This window comes from Lemur catta, chromosome 13, assembly GCF_020740605.2.
Source record: "Lemur catta isolate mLemCat1 chromosome 13, mLemCat1.pri, whole genome shotgun sequence".
NCBI classification, from domain to species: domain Eukaryota; kingdom Metazoa; phylum Chordata; class Mammalia; order Primates; family Lemuridae; genus Lemur; species Lemur catta.
The window spans coordinates 40,043,946-40,058,033 of NC_059140.1; the positions used below are offsets into that span (position 1 = coordinate 40,043,946).

General features: G+C 42.4%; 1 protein-coding gene across 11 annotated transcripts in view; it reads right to left on the bottom strand.

Annotated features, from left to right (window-relative positions):
• The window catches only part of LMO7 (LIM domain 7), a 195,444-nt gene extending 181,604 nt beyond the window's left edge, over positions 1-13,840 (bottom strand). For 9 of the 11 annotated variants that reach the window (XM_045567642.1, XM_045567641.1, XM_045567640.1 and 6 more), the window contains exon 1: positions 13,455-13,833. In XM_045567642.1, coding sequence (XP_045423598.1) covers positions 13,455-13,523 — 69 coding nt within the window. In that variant the 5' untranslated portion in view covers positions 13,524-13,833. Of the gene's footprint in view, positions 1-13,454 lie in introns of all 11 variants that reach the window. The other 2 variants (XM_045567643.1, XM_045567637.1) reach the window with 2 other exon arrangements.
• Between the last annotated feature and the right edge of the window lie 248 nt (positions 13,841-14,088).

The following is a 14,088-nucleotide window of genomic DNA, read 5'->3' on the forward strand; positions in this document are numbered from 1 at the left end:
TGCCTGATAAGGTAGGCTGATTTTGTGAACACAAATAAGTAGCCTGTTTGAGAGAATGGTGTGATTTCTTGGATAGCTTTTCCTACCTCTTCTTTCCTGGAGGTGCCTGTCCCTAAACTAAGACTTTCCAGAAAGATTTTCTGAAACTTGGTTTGGCTCCCACAGCAACACTTTAAAGTTACACTTTCAACAAGTGAGAGATTACTTTCTTACCAAATTCAGTGGTCTTGTTCCCACATTCTTTTCCCTTAATCACTTCCTCTAGTCCTGAACACTGTTGATAATCCTCTTCCTCTAGTTATCTTTTCTGAAACCAGTGCTTCCCTTAAGATCCCTCACACAATTCTGGTTTTCTGTGTAGTCTTTGACCACCCACCCCCACTTTACACCACCCACCCCCACTTCCTTAACAAAAGACATTACCCCAGGCTCAAGCTTTGATCCTCTATACCTTCCATCCCAAAAACCTGGGCCCGCTCACCACCTGAGCTCTGCCCCGCCCTGCCCCGCCCCCACCACTAGCCCATCCATGGAAAAATTGTCTTCCATGAAATAGGTCCCTGGTGCCAAAAAGGTTGCGGACCACGGCTCTATACGATATGGTCTTTCCACTCCACTGACCCAGTCTGTCCCATGGATTCCAACATCACCTGATGTGACATTTAAAAAATGTAATTCAGGCCAGGCGCGGTGGCTCACGCCTGTAATCCTAGCTCTGGGAGGCCGAGGCGGGTGGATCGCTCGAGGTCAGGAGTTCGAGACCAGCCTGAGCAAGAGTGAGACCCCGTCTCTACTAAAATAGAAAGAAATTATCTGGCCAACTAAAAATATATATACAAAAAAATTAGCCGGGCATGGTGGCTCATGCCTGTAGTCCCAGCTACTCGGGAGGCTGAGGCAGTAGGATCGCTTAAGCCCAGGAGTCTGAGGTTGCTGTGAGCTAGGCTGATGCCATGGCACTCACTCTAGCCCGGGCAACAAAGTGAGACTCTGTCTCAAAAAAAAAAAAAAAAAATGTAATTCAAAATCTTTATCCCCAATTTGGTTTTGTAATTCTCATTACCTTCAAATCAGCACCTTCCACACTAAGCAGACCACTAGCTTCCCTGTCCTGCCAGCAGGACAATCCAGTGGAGCCCTGCTCATGCCAACACCATCCTACCCAACACAAAGGCCCCCCACATTACTTTCCACACCTTTCTGGTTCAGACCAAGCAGGACCTTCTCGAGTGGCTTCAAATGCTTTCCCCATTCTCAGACTTCCTGCACATATGTTGTCCAACATGTTCACATTTATTCCTGTGCCACCCTGTGGCTGTCTCCTCCCTATCAGGCAAGTGTCAGAAGGCACCAGGGCAGCAAATGTCCTACCGTTCCCTTTGTCACCACACAAGCTGTCTCTTAGCCCCGTCCAACCCAACATGAGCAAGTTATTTAAGAGCATCTATCATAATACTTACACTTCAGTGTGAATTTACACTACATGCCACTTTAATACTGATCACTTTTCTATGCTTTTTATTAATAATTTAGCTCCAACTGTGAAATGAGAAAACAAGCAAGACAGAGGAGGATATATGGAACAGCACAACAGGGCATGTATGTGCCAAAACAGCAGGTAGCATTTTAAGACAAGGAGAGAAACAGAGGAAGATGACTGCAGTGGTTGAGAGCTTGAGTTTTTCTATTACTGATAAATTTAAGTTCAGATACTAGTTCTACCAGTATCAGCTGCATGGTGTTGGGGAAGAAACTTAACTGAATCCAAGTAACAACTAGGAAGAAACCTAAAAAAACAAGTTAAGAGAAAGTCAGTTTGTACCAAAACAGACCGGGAGCTTTGCCTTCCCTTTTCCCTTCATTTCTGAACAAAGCTACTCTGAAAGCTTCCACCCTCAGTTTTATGTGCCATTTCAGAATGATTCCTGAAAAAACTGGTATAAAGTGTAGCACTTTGAAAGCATGAGATGGGCCTCTGATGTTTGAGTTGAAGCAGAAGGTAGAAACTTTCCTATTTTCACATTTTTTATTGTTTTCTTTTATTTCTAACCAGGGTAAAGCTATTTTCTGCTTCTCTGTCTCCAATTAGTGCTGGGTACAGACTATGCTCAAACTGCAGGACACAACTCAGTGAGTTGTGAGATCTTTTTCATGAATAATATCCCAAAGTTTCATGATAACATATTAACCCTAGCACAGGATATTCAGCTAAGAAGGCTTGTATTCAAATTTTCTTGGACCTTTATCATATGATACTTGCTTACTTTAGGGTGCCTTAAGAATTGGTTAAACAAAATTAATTTCTCATGGTTTAAACTTGCTTTTTAAAAAATATGTTGAACTTGCTCTATCTAGAACTAGACTTAAAAGGAAAAAAGAATCTAATACAACAAAACCAACTTCTCTTATTCAGTGACACATAGCCAAGAAGTCAGTCACATCACTGGGCTAAAAAGATTTTTAAAGAATTAAAAGACATTTGTTCATTTATCCAACAAATGTTTACTGAGTGCCTATTAAATATCTGGCACCATCTGTAGCTTGAAAATAAAATAAGTTCTTGTACATAAGGAACTTATATTCTAGTGGGAGTAACAGCCAAACCAAACACACACACACACACACACACACACACACACACACAGAAAATGCAAAGGTAAGTGATGATAAGGGGCAAAAAATATGAGTATGGAGTGACAAGGAAGGCTATGGGGGCAGGGTGGGGAACGAGGAGATATCATTTAAGCTGAAACTTGAATACGAGGAAAACATATTCATGCAGAAGGAACAGCAACACAGAGACCCTGCGATAAAACCCTAATTTGCACACTTGAGGAACAGAAGGAAGTCGGCATGACGGAGCACAGCAAGCAAGCTGAAGAGTGGGAGTGGAGATGAGATAGGCAACCGGGAAATAGGTCACGCAGGGGCCCACAGACTGTGGTTTAAATATTGAGATTTTATTCTGAATGTAATAGAAAGCCATCGCTGGGGGAAGCAGCAGTCAGAGTTGACTGCGTAATCTCTGACTTACATTTTTAAAGAGGAATCTGGCTGCTATTTTGGAAGCAGGGTGACTAGGTTATTGCAAAAGCATAAATGAGAGGTGATGGTGGATGTGGCAAGAAGTGGTCAGATTCTGGATATATTTGAAGGTACAGCCCATTGGATTTCTTCACAGACTAGATGTGGGGTGTGATTAAAAAAAAAAAAGAGAATAAGAGTCAATAATGACTTCAAATTCAGGGACCTGAACAAATGATGAACAATGGTGCCATTTGCTAAGATAGAAACGTTGGGAGGATGAGTAGATAGGTGGTGGGAAAGGGGAGGAACTATGAGTTTTGTTTTGGACACAACAGATGGGATGTGCCTATCTGGCCTATAATGGGAAATGTCGAGTAGGTAGTTGCATACACAAGTCTGGAGTTGAGGGACAAGGTCAGGGCCAGGAATATAAACATGGAAGCCGCAGCATAGAGAAGGTATATAAAGCTATGGACTTGCTAACATCTGCTAGGGAAAGATCGTAGACAAACAAAAGACAACATGGGAAGATGAGCCCTTGGACACTCTAATATTTACTGATGACAATAATTAGGAGGATTCAGGAAAGAAAAATTAGAAATACCAAGTGAAATGGGAGAAACACCCAGAGGGCAATGGGGAGAATGTTTTGAGAAGGAAGTCGTTACTAACTCTGCCTGATGCCTTTGGCAGACTGACAATATTGTCTTCAGAGAACAGGGTAAATTCCAAATCGGTTTGATACTGCTCAAGAAGGCAACATGTCTGCTTATTTTCCCCTTCTTCAGGTAGAATGACAGACTTTAAAGTCTGAAGAGAACAAAGAATTTCAGAATGAAAGTTTATAATGAGGTTGGCAATGACCTCTCTTCCTTTAAATATTATGAAATGGTGGTATAACAAAATAATTCAGGTATTTCTTTCCCTGTTCACACATCTAAATCCAATTTCAATCTAGTCAAGAAGGCAAAAATCTTTGATCATGGTCTCAGCTTTAGTACTTACAAGTCTAAGACGCTAACTAGAAAATATCCTCATCAAAAACAAGACAAATTTGTCACAGTCTGTACAATTTTTGGTGTGCATGATCTACTGAAATGCAGGTCACATAAGAAGTTGATACTTTTATGAATTGTCTTATAGAAGAAACTACTTAGATATAATCTATCTCCTACTCTAGCTCAAAGTATAACTCAATGTTATCATATAAAAATGTTCTTTTGTAATACTTTAAATGATTTATTGAGCACTAATCAATTCACTAAGTTATATTCAAATATGTAAATCTAAAGTCTGCAATTGTTCAAGAAACGCCTATAAGCAATTCTGTAACTCATATAATATTCGATCATCATCATGTACTTTCCAGGCACTAACGTCACAAGAACAAACCTGTGGTGGTGAATAGGACTTGTCATATACAAAAAAAGAGAATTAATCTTACAGCTTTAGATGGAATGAAGACTGAGAACCCATTCTCTTCCAGATTCTAAAATTCTTTTACCACAATTAACTGTCCTATGTCACACTGGCAGTAGAGAATACTGATTAAGAAGACAGGCTGTGTAGTCCTTCATTATTAGGGTATGTCAGTACAACGCACTTGCCACACGTCTTGCACGTAGTAGAAACTCAAAAATACTAGCTGCTTTAATTGTCAGTTATTCGTCTTCTCTTGTAAAACCTTCAGTAGTAGGTAGCTAACTATTCAATCAACTTATTCTGGAGGAAGACAGTTCTTTATTCATAAAAATGTCTTCAAAACACTGAGTCAAAAGTCTCACTGTGACCAATTAGGACTAGTTCTGCCCTCTGAATCCATACACGTTTTCTAACTTTCCCTACGTGACAATCCCCATCGTGCTTGAAGACAGACATAATGTCTACTGCTATATTCCAACAACAAAAAAACGCACTTAAGCATCAAATTGAGTATTCTATACCTAAAATTAGAACCAGTCTTTGAGCATCCTATTGGGGATATGATATAATCTTTGGAAAGGCTATTTACAGGACTGTGTTATGATTCATCTGTAGGGCTTGCTAATGCTCATCTGTTTGAGCAAAGCAGCAGATTGAGTGTATTAAACCTCTGTTTCAAAGTTGTGCATGTATGACAGCTATTATCCTTATTAAGAGCTTTGAGTACATCAAACGTGTTTTTAGGAATCATACCCAATAATTACCTTCTGAAACTAAAGAGTTAAGTACAGGTAAGCATAATTTATCATTTCCTCAGGCTCAAATACATTTGTTGTAATTAACAGGCTTAAGGAGATCAGCAAACATCAATTAAAGAAGCCAACCTTTTGACTGGACACAAAGCATTCATTCATTCAACAAGCATTTGAGAACATTCTGTCAGGAACCGTAGAGCACAGAACAACATAAACAACTCAATCTGCAGATGGCAAATAGAAGAAACAGTTCACCTAAAGGTAAAGTACATTTTCTCCAAACAGGGTAGAGCGAATTTTTCGATGCTGCTTTGCTTTTCTTAACTAGCATTTACAAAACTAGTGCCTTTCTGTAACTCAAATGCGATTACGTTGGGAAGCAGGTTTTGTTTTGTTTTGTTTTGAGACAGGGTCTGGCTCTGTTGCCCAGACTAGAGTGCAGCAGTGTCATCATACGTCACAGCAACCTCCAATGCCTGGGCTCAAGTGATCCTCCCACCTCAGCCTCCTGAGTAGCTGGGACTATAGGCACGTGCCATCATGCCTGGCTTATTTTTTATAATTTTTTGTAGAGACAGGGCCTTGCTATGTCACTCAGGCTGGTCTTGAACCACTAGCCTCAAGCGATCCTCCTGCCTCAGTCTCCCAAAGTGCTGAAATTACAGGCATGAACCACCTCACAGGCCAAGAAGCAGTCCTTTAAAGGAAGGGCAGGAGGTCTCAACAGCAGTCCCAAAATGCTCAATGTCTCTAATCATCAGGGAAATGCAAATCAAAACCACAATGAGATATCACTTAACTCCAGTGAGAATGGCTTTTATCAAAAAGTCCCAAAACAATAAATGGGAGATAGGAACACTCATACACTGCTGATGGGACTGCAAATTAGCACAACCTCTATGGAAAGTAATACGGAGATACCTCAAAGAGCTACAAGTAGACCTACCATTTGATCCAGCAATCCCACTACTGGGCATCTACCCAAAGGGAAAAAAAACATTCTATAAAAAAAGATACCTGCACTGGAATGTTTATACCAGCACAATTCACAATTGCAAAGATGTGGAAACAACCCAAGTACCCATCAATACATGAATGGATGAATAAAATGTATACCATGGAGTTCTACTCAGCCACAAAAAAATGGGGAACTAATACCTCTTATATTAATCTCAATGGAACTAGAAACAATTCTTCTAAGTGAAGTATCACAAGAATGGAAAATCGAACACTATGTGTATTCACCATTAAATTGGAACTAATTGAGCAACACTTATGTGCACATATGGAAATAAGACTCATCAGAAATCAAGCAGGGGGCAGGGGAGAGGAGGGATGGGAAAATTCATACCTAACAGATACAATGTACACTATCTGGGTGATGGCACACTTATACCTTTGACTCAAATGGTACAAAAGCAATTTATGTAACTAAAACATTTTTACCCCTATAATATTCTGAAATAAAATAAAACAGCAGTCCCTTACTACCCAAAGCACTCTTGGCATCCAGAGAAAGAGAAAGCTAGAGCACACTGCACAGAAGGATAAGAAGGAAAACAGACTGAATAAATTGGCACACTGTACAGTCCCTGCCATACACTCAGGACATTACTTCTCTCTTGGCGTAGTGGAAACTTTAAGGATTTCTGTGCTTTACAAATGGCTGAAGAAACACCAAGGTTTCAAGGCTTCCTCGCAATGGCCAATTGTGACTTTGTTGAGCTTTTCGTGACTTGATTTAGAGGGGATAGATCCTCCTGTTTTATCCTTCCTCGTTGCAGAAAACCTAATGAGTCATCTGTTACATGAATGTTTACTATTGCTAGTGATTGGAGAAAAAATAGAACAACACGCATATTTCATCTACTTATTTAGAGGGAAAATACCGATGACAATTTCCAATTCTGGCCAGAATATGGAGAAGGTACTCCTAACCCCTGCTCATGACTGCAAATTGGCACAAAGAGTGTAACTTGGTGATGTGTATCAAGAACCATAAAATCATTCATTCTTTTTAACCCAGTGCATCCAACTCTCTAACTGGTTCAAGAACACTCTATTTTATTAAAGGTACAAGTTCTTTGTATTTTCCCCCACTTTCTTGAAAGAGGTCCATTTCTAGCTTTCAGTGTATCAGTCAGTACACTGGAAGAACCCAGAATGACTGGCACTGTGCTGGAACCCTCCCAGTTCCTCGGGAAATACCTTGGCATGTCTGTTTACATTACCTGGAGGCTGTTCTAATGGCATCCCTGCCCTGGTTCCCATTAAATATTTGTGTAAATCAGTTCCTTCCCAAGCAAACTTTATGAACTTCCTCATCTCTTGCCACTCTTCTCTTCTCCACGATCCTTTCTTATTTGCCACATAAAGATGTTGTGTTCAAGAAATAAAATGCCACATAAAGAAAAAAATGGGAGGAAAAAAGGAACAAACAGGCATTAAGACATTTCTTGGCCATTCAAAACTACCCTGGGAAATCTACGGTGCTACAAACTGGAAGAGTGGTTGCTTCTCAAAGGGATGGAGGTTGGTGTCCCCATCGGCAAGGGAACTTCCTTGAGTGGCAAAAATGTTCTATGTCTTGATTGGGGTGCTAGTTGCATGGGTATATACATTTGACAAAACTCCTGCCGCTGTACACTTAAAGTCAGCGTGTCTCACTGCAAGTAAACACTACATCAGTAAGAATAAAGTACTTTGAGCAACTCCGGAAAAGTAACCTATATGCAACTTCAAGATCTCACAAGTCTAAAAGTGAAAATGCTTCCAGCCTAGTGGGCAAACATGTTAGCTCCACTGCAGTCTGGGCTCAGATGCTGCCTCCTCTGTGAGCTTGCCCTGACTCACCAGGCAGACCCAATACCGTCACTATACACCATACAAGTGTCCATTATAGCAACTACCCGACAGCACTGTTATGTTCGCTTGCACATCTGCTCCTCATGGAGGATGCCTCTCTCTGAAGGTCCAGGTAAGGGGCTAAGAATTCAGTGATTGACTCAGTAAACCCAGCAAGTGCCTGGCACACAGTAAGCACGTAATAGGTATTTTTTGGATGAATAAATGCAAGTCCCCATGAGGGAAACTGTCAAATAGAAGGCGGGGGTAGAGCAATGTGGCTCAGGAACAGGGTTGAAGCAGAAGAGGAAATGCGGAGTAAATAGGCAAGCACACACTGGCGCCCAGATGAAGACACATCCTGTAGTAGATGCCAACCAAAAACTCAGCTTTAGACACTGAAGCAAGTTTCCACTGGGAGAATAAATGAGTTCTGGTCCTTAAAACCCTATTTTTGGCCGGGCGCGGTGGCTCACGCCTGTAATCCTAGCTCTGGGAGGCCGAAGCGGGTGGATCGCTCGAGGTCAGGAGTTCGAGACCAGCCTGAGCAAGAGTGAGACCCCGTCTCTACTAAAAATAAAAAGAAATTATCTGGCCAACTAAAAATATATATACAAAAAAAAAAAATTAGCTGGGCATGGTGGCTCATGCCTGTAGTCCCAGCTACTCGGGAGGCTGAGGCAGTAGGATCGCTTAAGCCCAGGATTCTGAGGTTGCTGTGAGCTAGGCTGATGCCACGGCACTCACTCTAGCCCGGGCAACACAGTGAGACTCTGTCTCAAAAAAAAAAAAAAAAAAAAAACCCTATTTTTAAATTTTGTTAAGGCTATAACCTTAATATCATACTTTTATCCAACAAGCATTTATCAGGGGCACCATGCCAAACACTCAAGCAAAAGCTACTATTCCTGCCCTCCGTTAGCTCATAGCCTAATGTGGAAAAACAAATAGAATTATACCACAGAGTGTAAAAAGAGTGAGCAACACAGGAGAAAGAGGAATGGGCTGGGGTGGAGGTTTGGCAGTTTAGAAAAGGCATCACATAAAGGTTGATTTTAGCCCAAGTATGGAAGAATGAACAGCAGTTCACTAGGTAAACAAGGAGTAACGTGTATTCCATACAGGAAAGCATGGAGGTGAGAAAAACCACACCCTGTGCATAGGGAAACACAGCAACGGATTCGGGGGCACAAACTGCTCTGCAGTCAGCATCTCATCTAACTGGAACAATCACCATGGCAGGATAAAAGGAGAAAACCGAGGCCTGCAGGATTTAAGTAGAAGAGCCAGAGCTTGAAGAACTATTTGATTCCAGAATTATATTCTTCACCTCTATACTACCTGGCAACTACACCAGTAGTTATGGAGAAAATGACCAAAAATAAAGATAGATATATAGGCAGGAACTAGATTGTCAAGGGCCATGAATGCTACACTAAGGATTGTGAACTTTAAAATCTTTTCATGACTCCCCAGAAAACAAGGAACTAACAAAATCAGGTTTATATTTTGAAAAAAATATTCTTACACTGCAACAGCTAGTATAAGAATTGCTTTCCAACACCACAACTTTTTAATATTTACCATCATAGTACTTTGAAGTTTAATATCTGTTGATTGAAATCACCAAAAATGCTTCCATGAATTAACATTTTCAAATGAATATTTTTGTCTCCCTACATACATTTGAAATGCACTAGTACAAGTCCATGAGACCTTCATTTCATCTACAGACAATGCTAGTATGCACTGAGGATTCACGTACCCCCGGCAAACTCCTTCAGACCAGACTTACAGGTTGGCAACCACTAGTAGAAAGGATGCAGTTCACTGAGAAAGACAGAAACCATTTAGAAGGATTTTGCTAGTATCAATAGGGGACCCACAGAGTACAATTCTTTAAAACACTTAGTACTAAAGGCAAACAAAGTATGTTAAAAGGTGGTAGATGACCAGCAACCACATCCCTGAAAGATTGGGACAGGTAGAAATCAGACCAATTAGAATTAAGTGGAGAAGGACTTATATTCTAGTGCCAGACCTGGCAATGAGCTCAAGTTGGCAGCCCTTACAAGGTGACAACAATACTGAAAGAATCAAACGCAGAGATAACAGGAAGGACAGGTGAGCAGGAAGGTGATAAGTTAGCCTGTTCCGCCCCAGACATAAAAATTGCTGCTGTACTTAAACCTCAACCTAGATGGCAACATTAACTCACAGATTAGAAACTGTGACCAACCAAGGCAATGTATAACATATCCAGTTTTCAATCTCATTGGTATTTTGTCTGTTTACTATAAGGCCTCTCAATGCCCCCAAACACAGAGACAAAGGCAACTATTAGGTATAGAAAATTAAAAGGTATTGTAGAAGAGGACTACAATTAGAGAGTCCAGACTATATTTTCTACCACTTCGTCACTCAATCCATGACCTTGCTAGAATCAAGCTTCCCCCTGCCTTTGCCTTCAAGCCATTACTTGGTTTTAAACCAATGTTTAATCATAAACCAGCACTGCTACATTATTAATATTTCAAACAGCATTTCCAACCAGATAACAATCCAATATCATTATGTTGAGCTATCTTAAAGGGTTGCATTCCTAAATTTGTTTTGAATTGCAAAATTAGGCCCTGAGTAGACAAACCGGTTCAGTATATATGCTCAAGTATATAAGTACAATTTGAAAATAAAAACAGGATTCATAAAATGATAATAATTGGCAGAATAACAACCATTAGCCCTCACTCCAAAAAATTAAATTTTAAACATTTTAACTTTGGTTATAAGAGTAACACATTAGCAATTTAAAATCGCAGATGAAAATGGCAATGGCAAGGACATACTGACATGGAGTCTGGTCATCATTCAAAGTTTTACAAGGTTATTGGAGTTTCTTGACCTTGGAAATATACAAAGGTGGAGAGAGAATAAAAGCACATTATATTCTATATAATACATATATAGTATTATATAACACATATACATATGGAACATATATACATATATAGCCCACTTGCGTTTCAATAATATGTACAGGAGAGTGACAGAAAGGGCAAAATGGAATAATATCAGCAAGCAAGAGAAAGAATATAAAATGCACTTTGGAATCAACATTTTATCTTCAAATTAGGGGTTCTTAGAATTATAGAGGTTGTGGCAGTGAGAGTCATTCATTGTGCTTCCTTTGGCAAGAACAATATTTTAAAATATCTGCTTTTGTGGTAAAGGCAAAGCTGCCCAGAGAGATAAATGTGGGCACTAACTGGAGAAATAAAACAAACCTAACAGTCAACATACTGCCACCACTTCAAATGCCCAGAGTATTCAGAAAACATATGTAAATGTGTAAATTATTCACATACCTTCAATGAAGGCAAATTTAGTGCCTTGCTATGAGTGGCATGAGGGAAAAAAATTTCTTAATTTTAATTTGATTAACTACATTAAAAGATGACAACACCTTTAGAAAGATTCAGCTTTCTGCTAATGATGAACAAAACATAGAGTAGCCAAATCATTGCTGATGAACACCTTTAGATAGAAGTAGAAGATGAGTACATTTCCCATGATACCTTCTATCACAACACTTCCCCAAGTTCATTATATACAAACATCTCACAGAAACCCTACATAATTATGAGCAAGCTGGAACAAGGAATTCTTAGTTTTCCAAAATCTGCATAACTAAAAAAAGAGAAGGGTGTGGAACCACCCATATTCACAAATTTCCTGAAGCAAACACAAAGCATACAGATGCAAACTCCACACAGGAGCCACATGCGACCAAAAATATGTCCTTATATTTCTTCCCTTCTCTCCCCCCTTAACTCTAAAACACAAAATGGCAAGTTTAATTGGTTTTCTAAAATTATGCAGCAGAAACACTGCTAATGGAAAATTACAGTTGGAAGCCCTGACTTTTCAAAGTTTATGAATGTGGGAAGTTATTTTTCTTAACTACATTGCTGGAATTTTTCCACTCTCATTTCAATTCAAAATACGGTGTTTATTCCTCTCTCAACCTCCTCACACCGGCCCTCTTGTTAAGACAGGGGGCCGTTTGTCGTCTGCGGCCAATGTATCTTGCTCTGTAAACCTATATCTTACTCCTGCTCTGTAAACCTATCTTGCCCTTTCTCAATAAACTTCGTTTCACTCTTGGGGAGGTGGGGGGGGAACCTCCTCACACCTTTCCAAGTCACCTTCATACCAGTTCAAAATTTCAATCCAAAAATACACTAAAAGCTAATTTCTTAGACCTCCCTACTGTCTAGTGGATAATGCTACTCACATTTCACATTCTTTTATTTACTGTGAGAAATGTAACATTTAAAGTTTGTTCTCTTTATTTTTTTCACATATATACATGTTTTTCTTTACAGAAAAATAAATTATTTTAAATACTGCTTGCCCTGGAATCCTTGAATATGTTGTTTTCCCGTGGAATAATCTTAAACCTAATTTGAAAGTTTAAATACGTTGAATAAACCAGCACGTGGCATCAATAACTCCTAAATGACTGCAAGGCTGGGATATGCAACAATTTTTTTAACAAGCAGTTGTTTCTGATTCACATCTGCTTGGAAGAACTTAGCCTCATTTTAAAAGTCATCTTTTTCATCCAGTAGAATAACGGCTGCAAGTCCTGATGTTAGTTAACCTTCCGTACAGACAGACGGAGCCTCAAGGCGTTGAGGAAGAGAACAGCTCCTTTTTCTGGGAGAAAGAAGGGAATGGAAGAGCTCCTCTGTGAGGCACAGCTGGGAAAGTAACAACCCTGCAATAAGTGACCCCAGGATATCGTAGTCTCATCAATGCCGAAAACGAAGCACGTGCCCCGACCCCCTCCCCCTGGGCTTGGATGCTGCCCTAGAGAAATCGCCTTTCCAGGTGTGCAGCGCTGTCTTACCTCCTGTACTCCCACCCACCCTTCCTCTCCGCCCCTCTCCCCGACCACCACAACACACACAACACACTGGCTGCTCGGCCACTGTCGGGCATCCCCACTTCTAGCCACCCCAGAAATGCGCCCGAGAGCCCTGGCCCAGCTCCTGCACTGCGCGCCCCGAGCTGTGCCCGGGAGGGCCGGAGCCGACCTGGGCTGGTCCTCAGGGATGCGCGGTCCCAGGCGAGGTGAGCGAGGGCCTGCTTTTGCCCTGGCAGAGGAGCTCTGGGTCGCCGGCGAGACCGTCGTGGGGTGGGCAGCGCTAAGCTAAGTTGGGCGTTAATACGTAAGACAGGCAGAACTTGCAAAGTCCCCAAAACTGCACGCACAAATCAGTTTTTCCGCGCCAGCTAGGGAGGCGGCAAAAGCGCAGGGTAGCGGGGGCCGCTGTCACTTCGCGACACCCACCCTGAGGCTAGTGAAGTCGAGCGGAACCGAGAGCAGTAAAAGACACTCACCTCCACCCATCTCTGAGCCTCGGCGAACGCTAAGGAACAGTCGGCCTCTGCCTCCTCCACCCCTTCCATGACTAGGGCAAGAGAGGGAGAGAGACTCAGTCGGGGAGCGGAGGGGCGGGGGTCCCCTCACGCGTCTGGGCCCGGCGGGCAGGGAGGGGACGCGGGCCAAGGCCGCCCCGGCCTCCCTCCGGCGGGGAGACGCCCGGGCTCCCTTTCCCTTTGTTGCGCTCTGCAGTTCGTTAAGGTTTCAAACTTGAAGACGTTGCTTTCTCTAAACTCCTGAAAGCGACCCAAGGTCCGCGGGGACCCGAGCAGCCGGCCAGGGCGCGGGAGGTGAAGAGAGCGACGAGAGGGAGCGCGCGGCACCAGCCCGGACGACAGTTTGGACTTCAAAAGTCGCAAGGCTGCCGCCGTCCTGCCCGCAACGGCCCCGCCCCGGCCCACCCCGCCGCCTCCCCCGGGCCCGCCGGGTCGCCGCTTCCGTCCGCCCCCCGCCCCCCCCCCCTCGTCTCCCCGGGCTCCCGGCTGCGGCCGCCTCTGCGGTCGGACCGTCTGGCCGGGAGACGGCACGGTCCACCAGGGGGCTGTGGCCCGGCCGCGCTCCCGTCCCCGCCCCGAGGGGATGCGCCCCGGC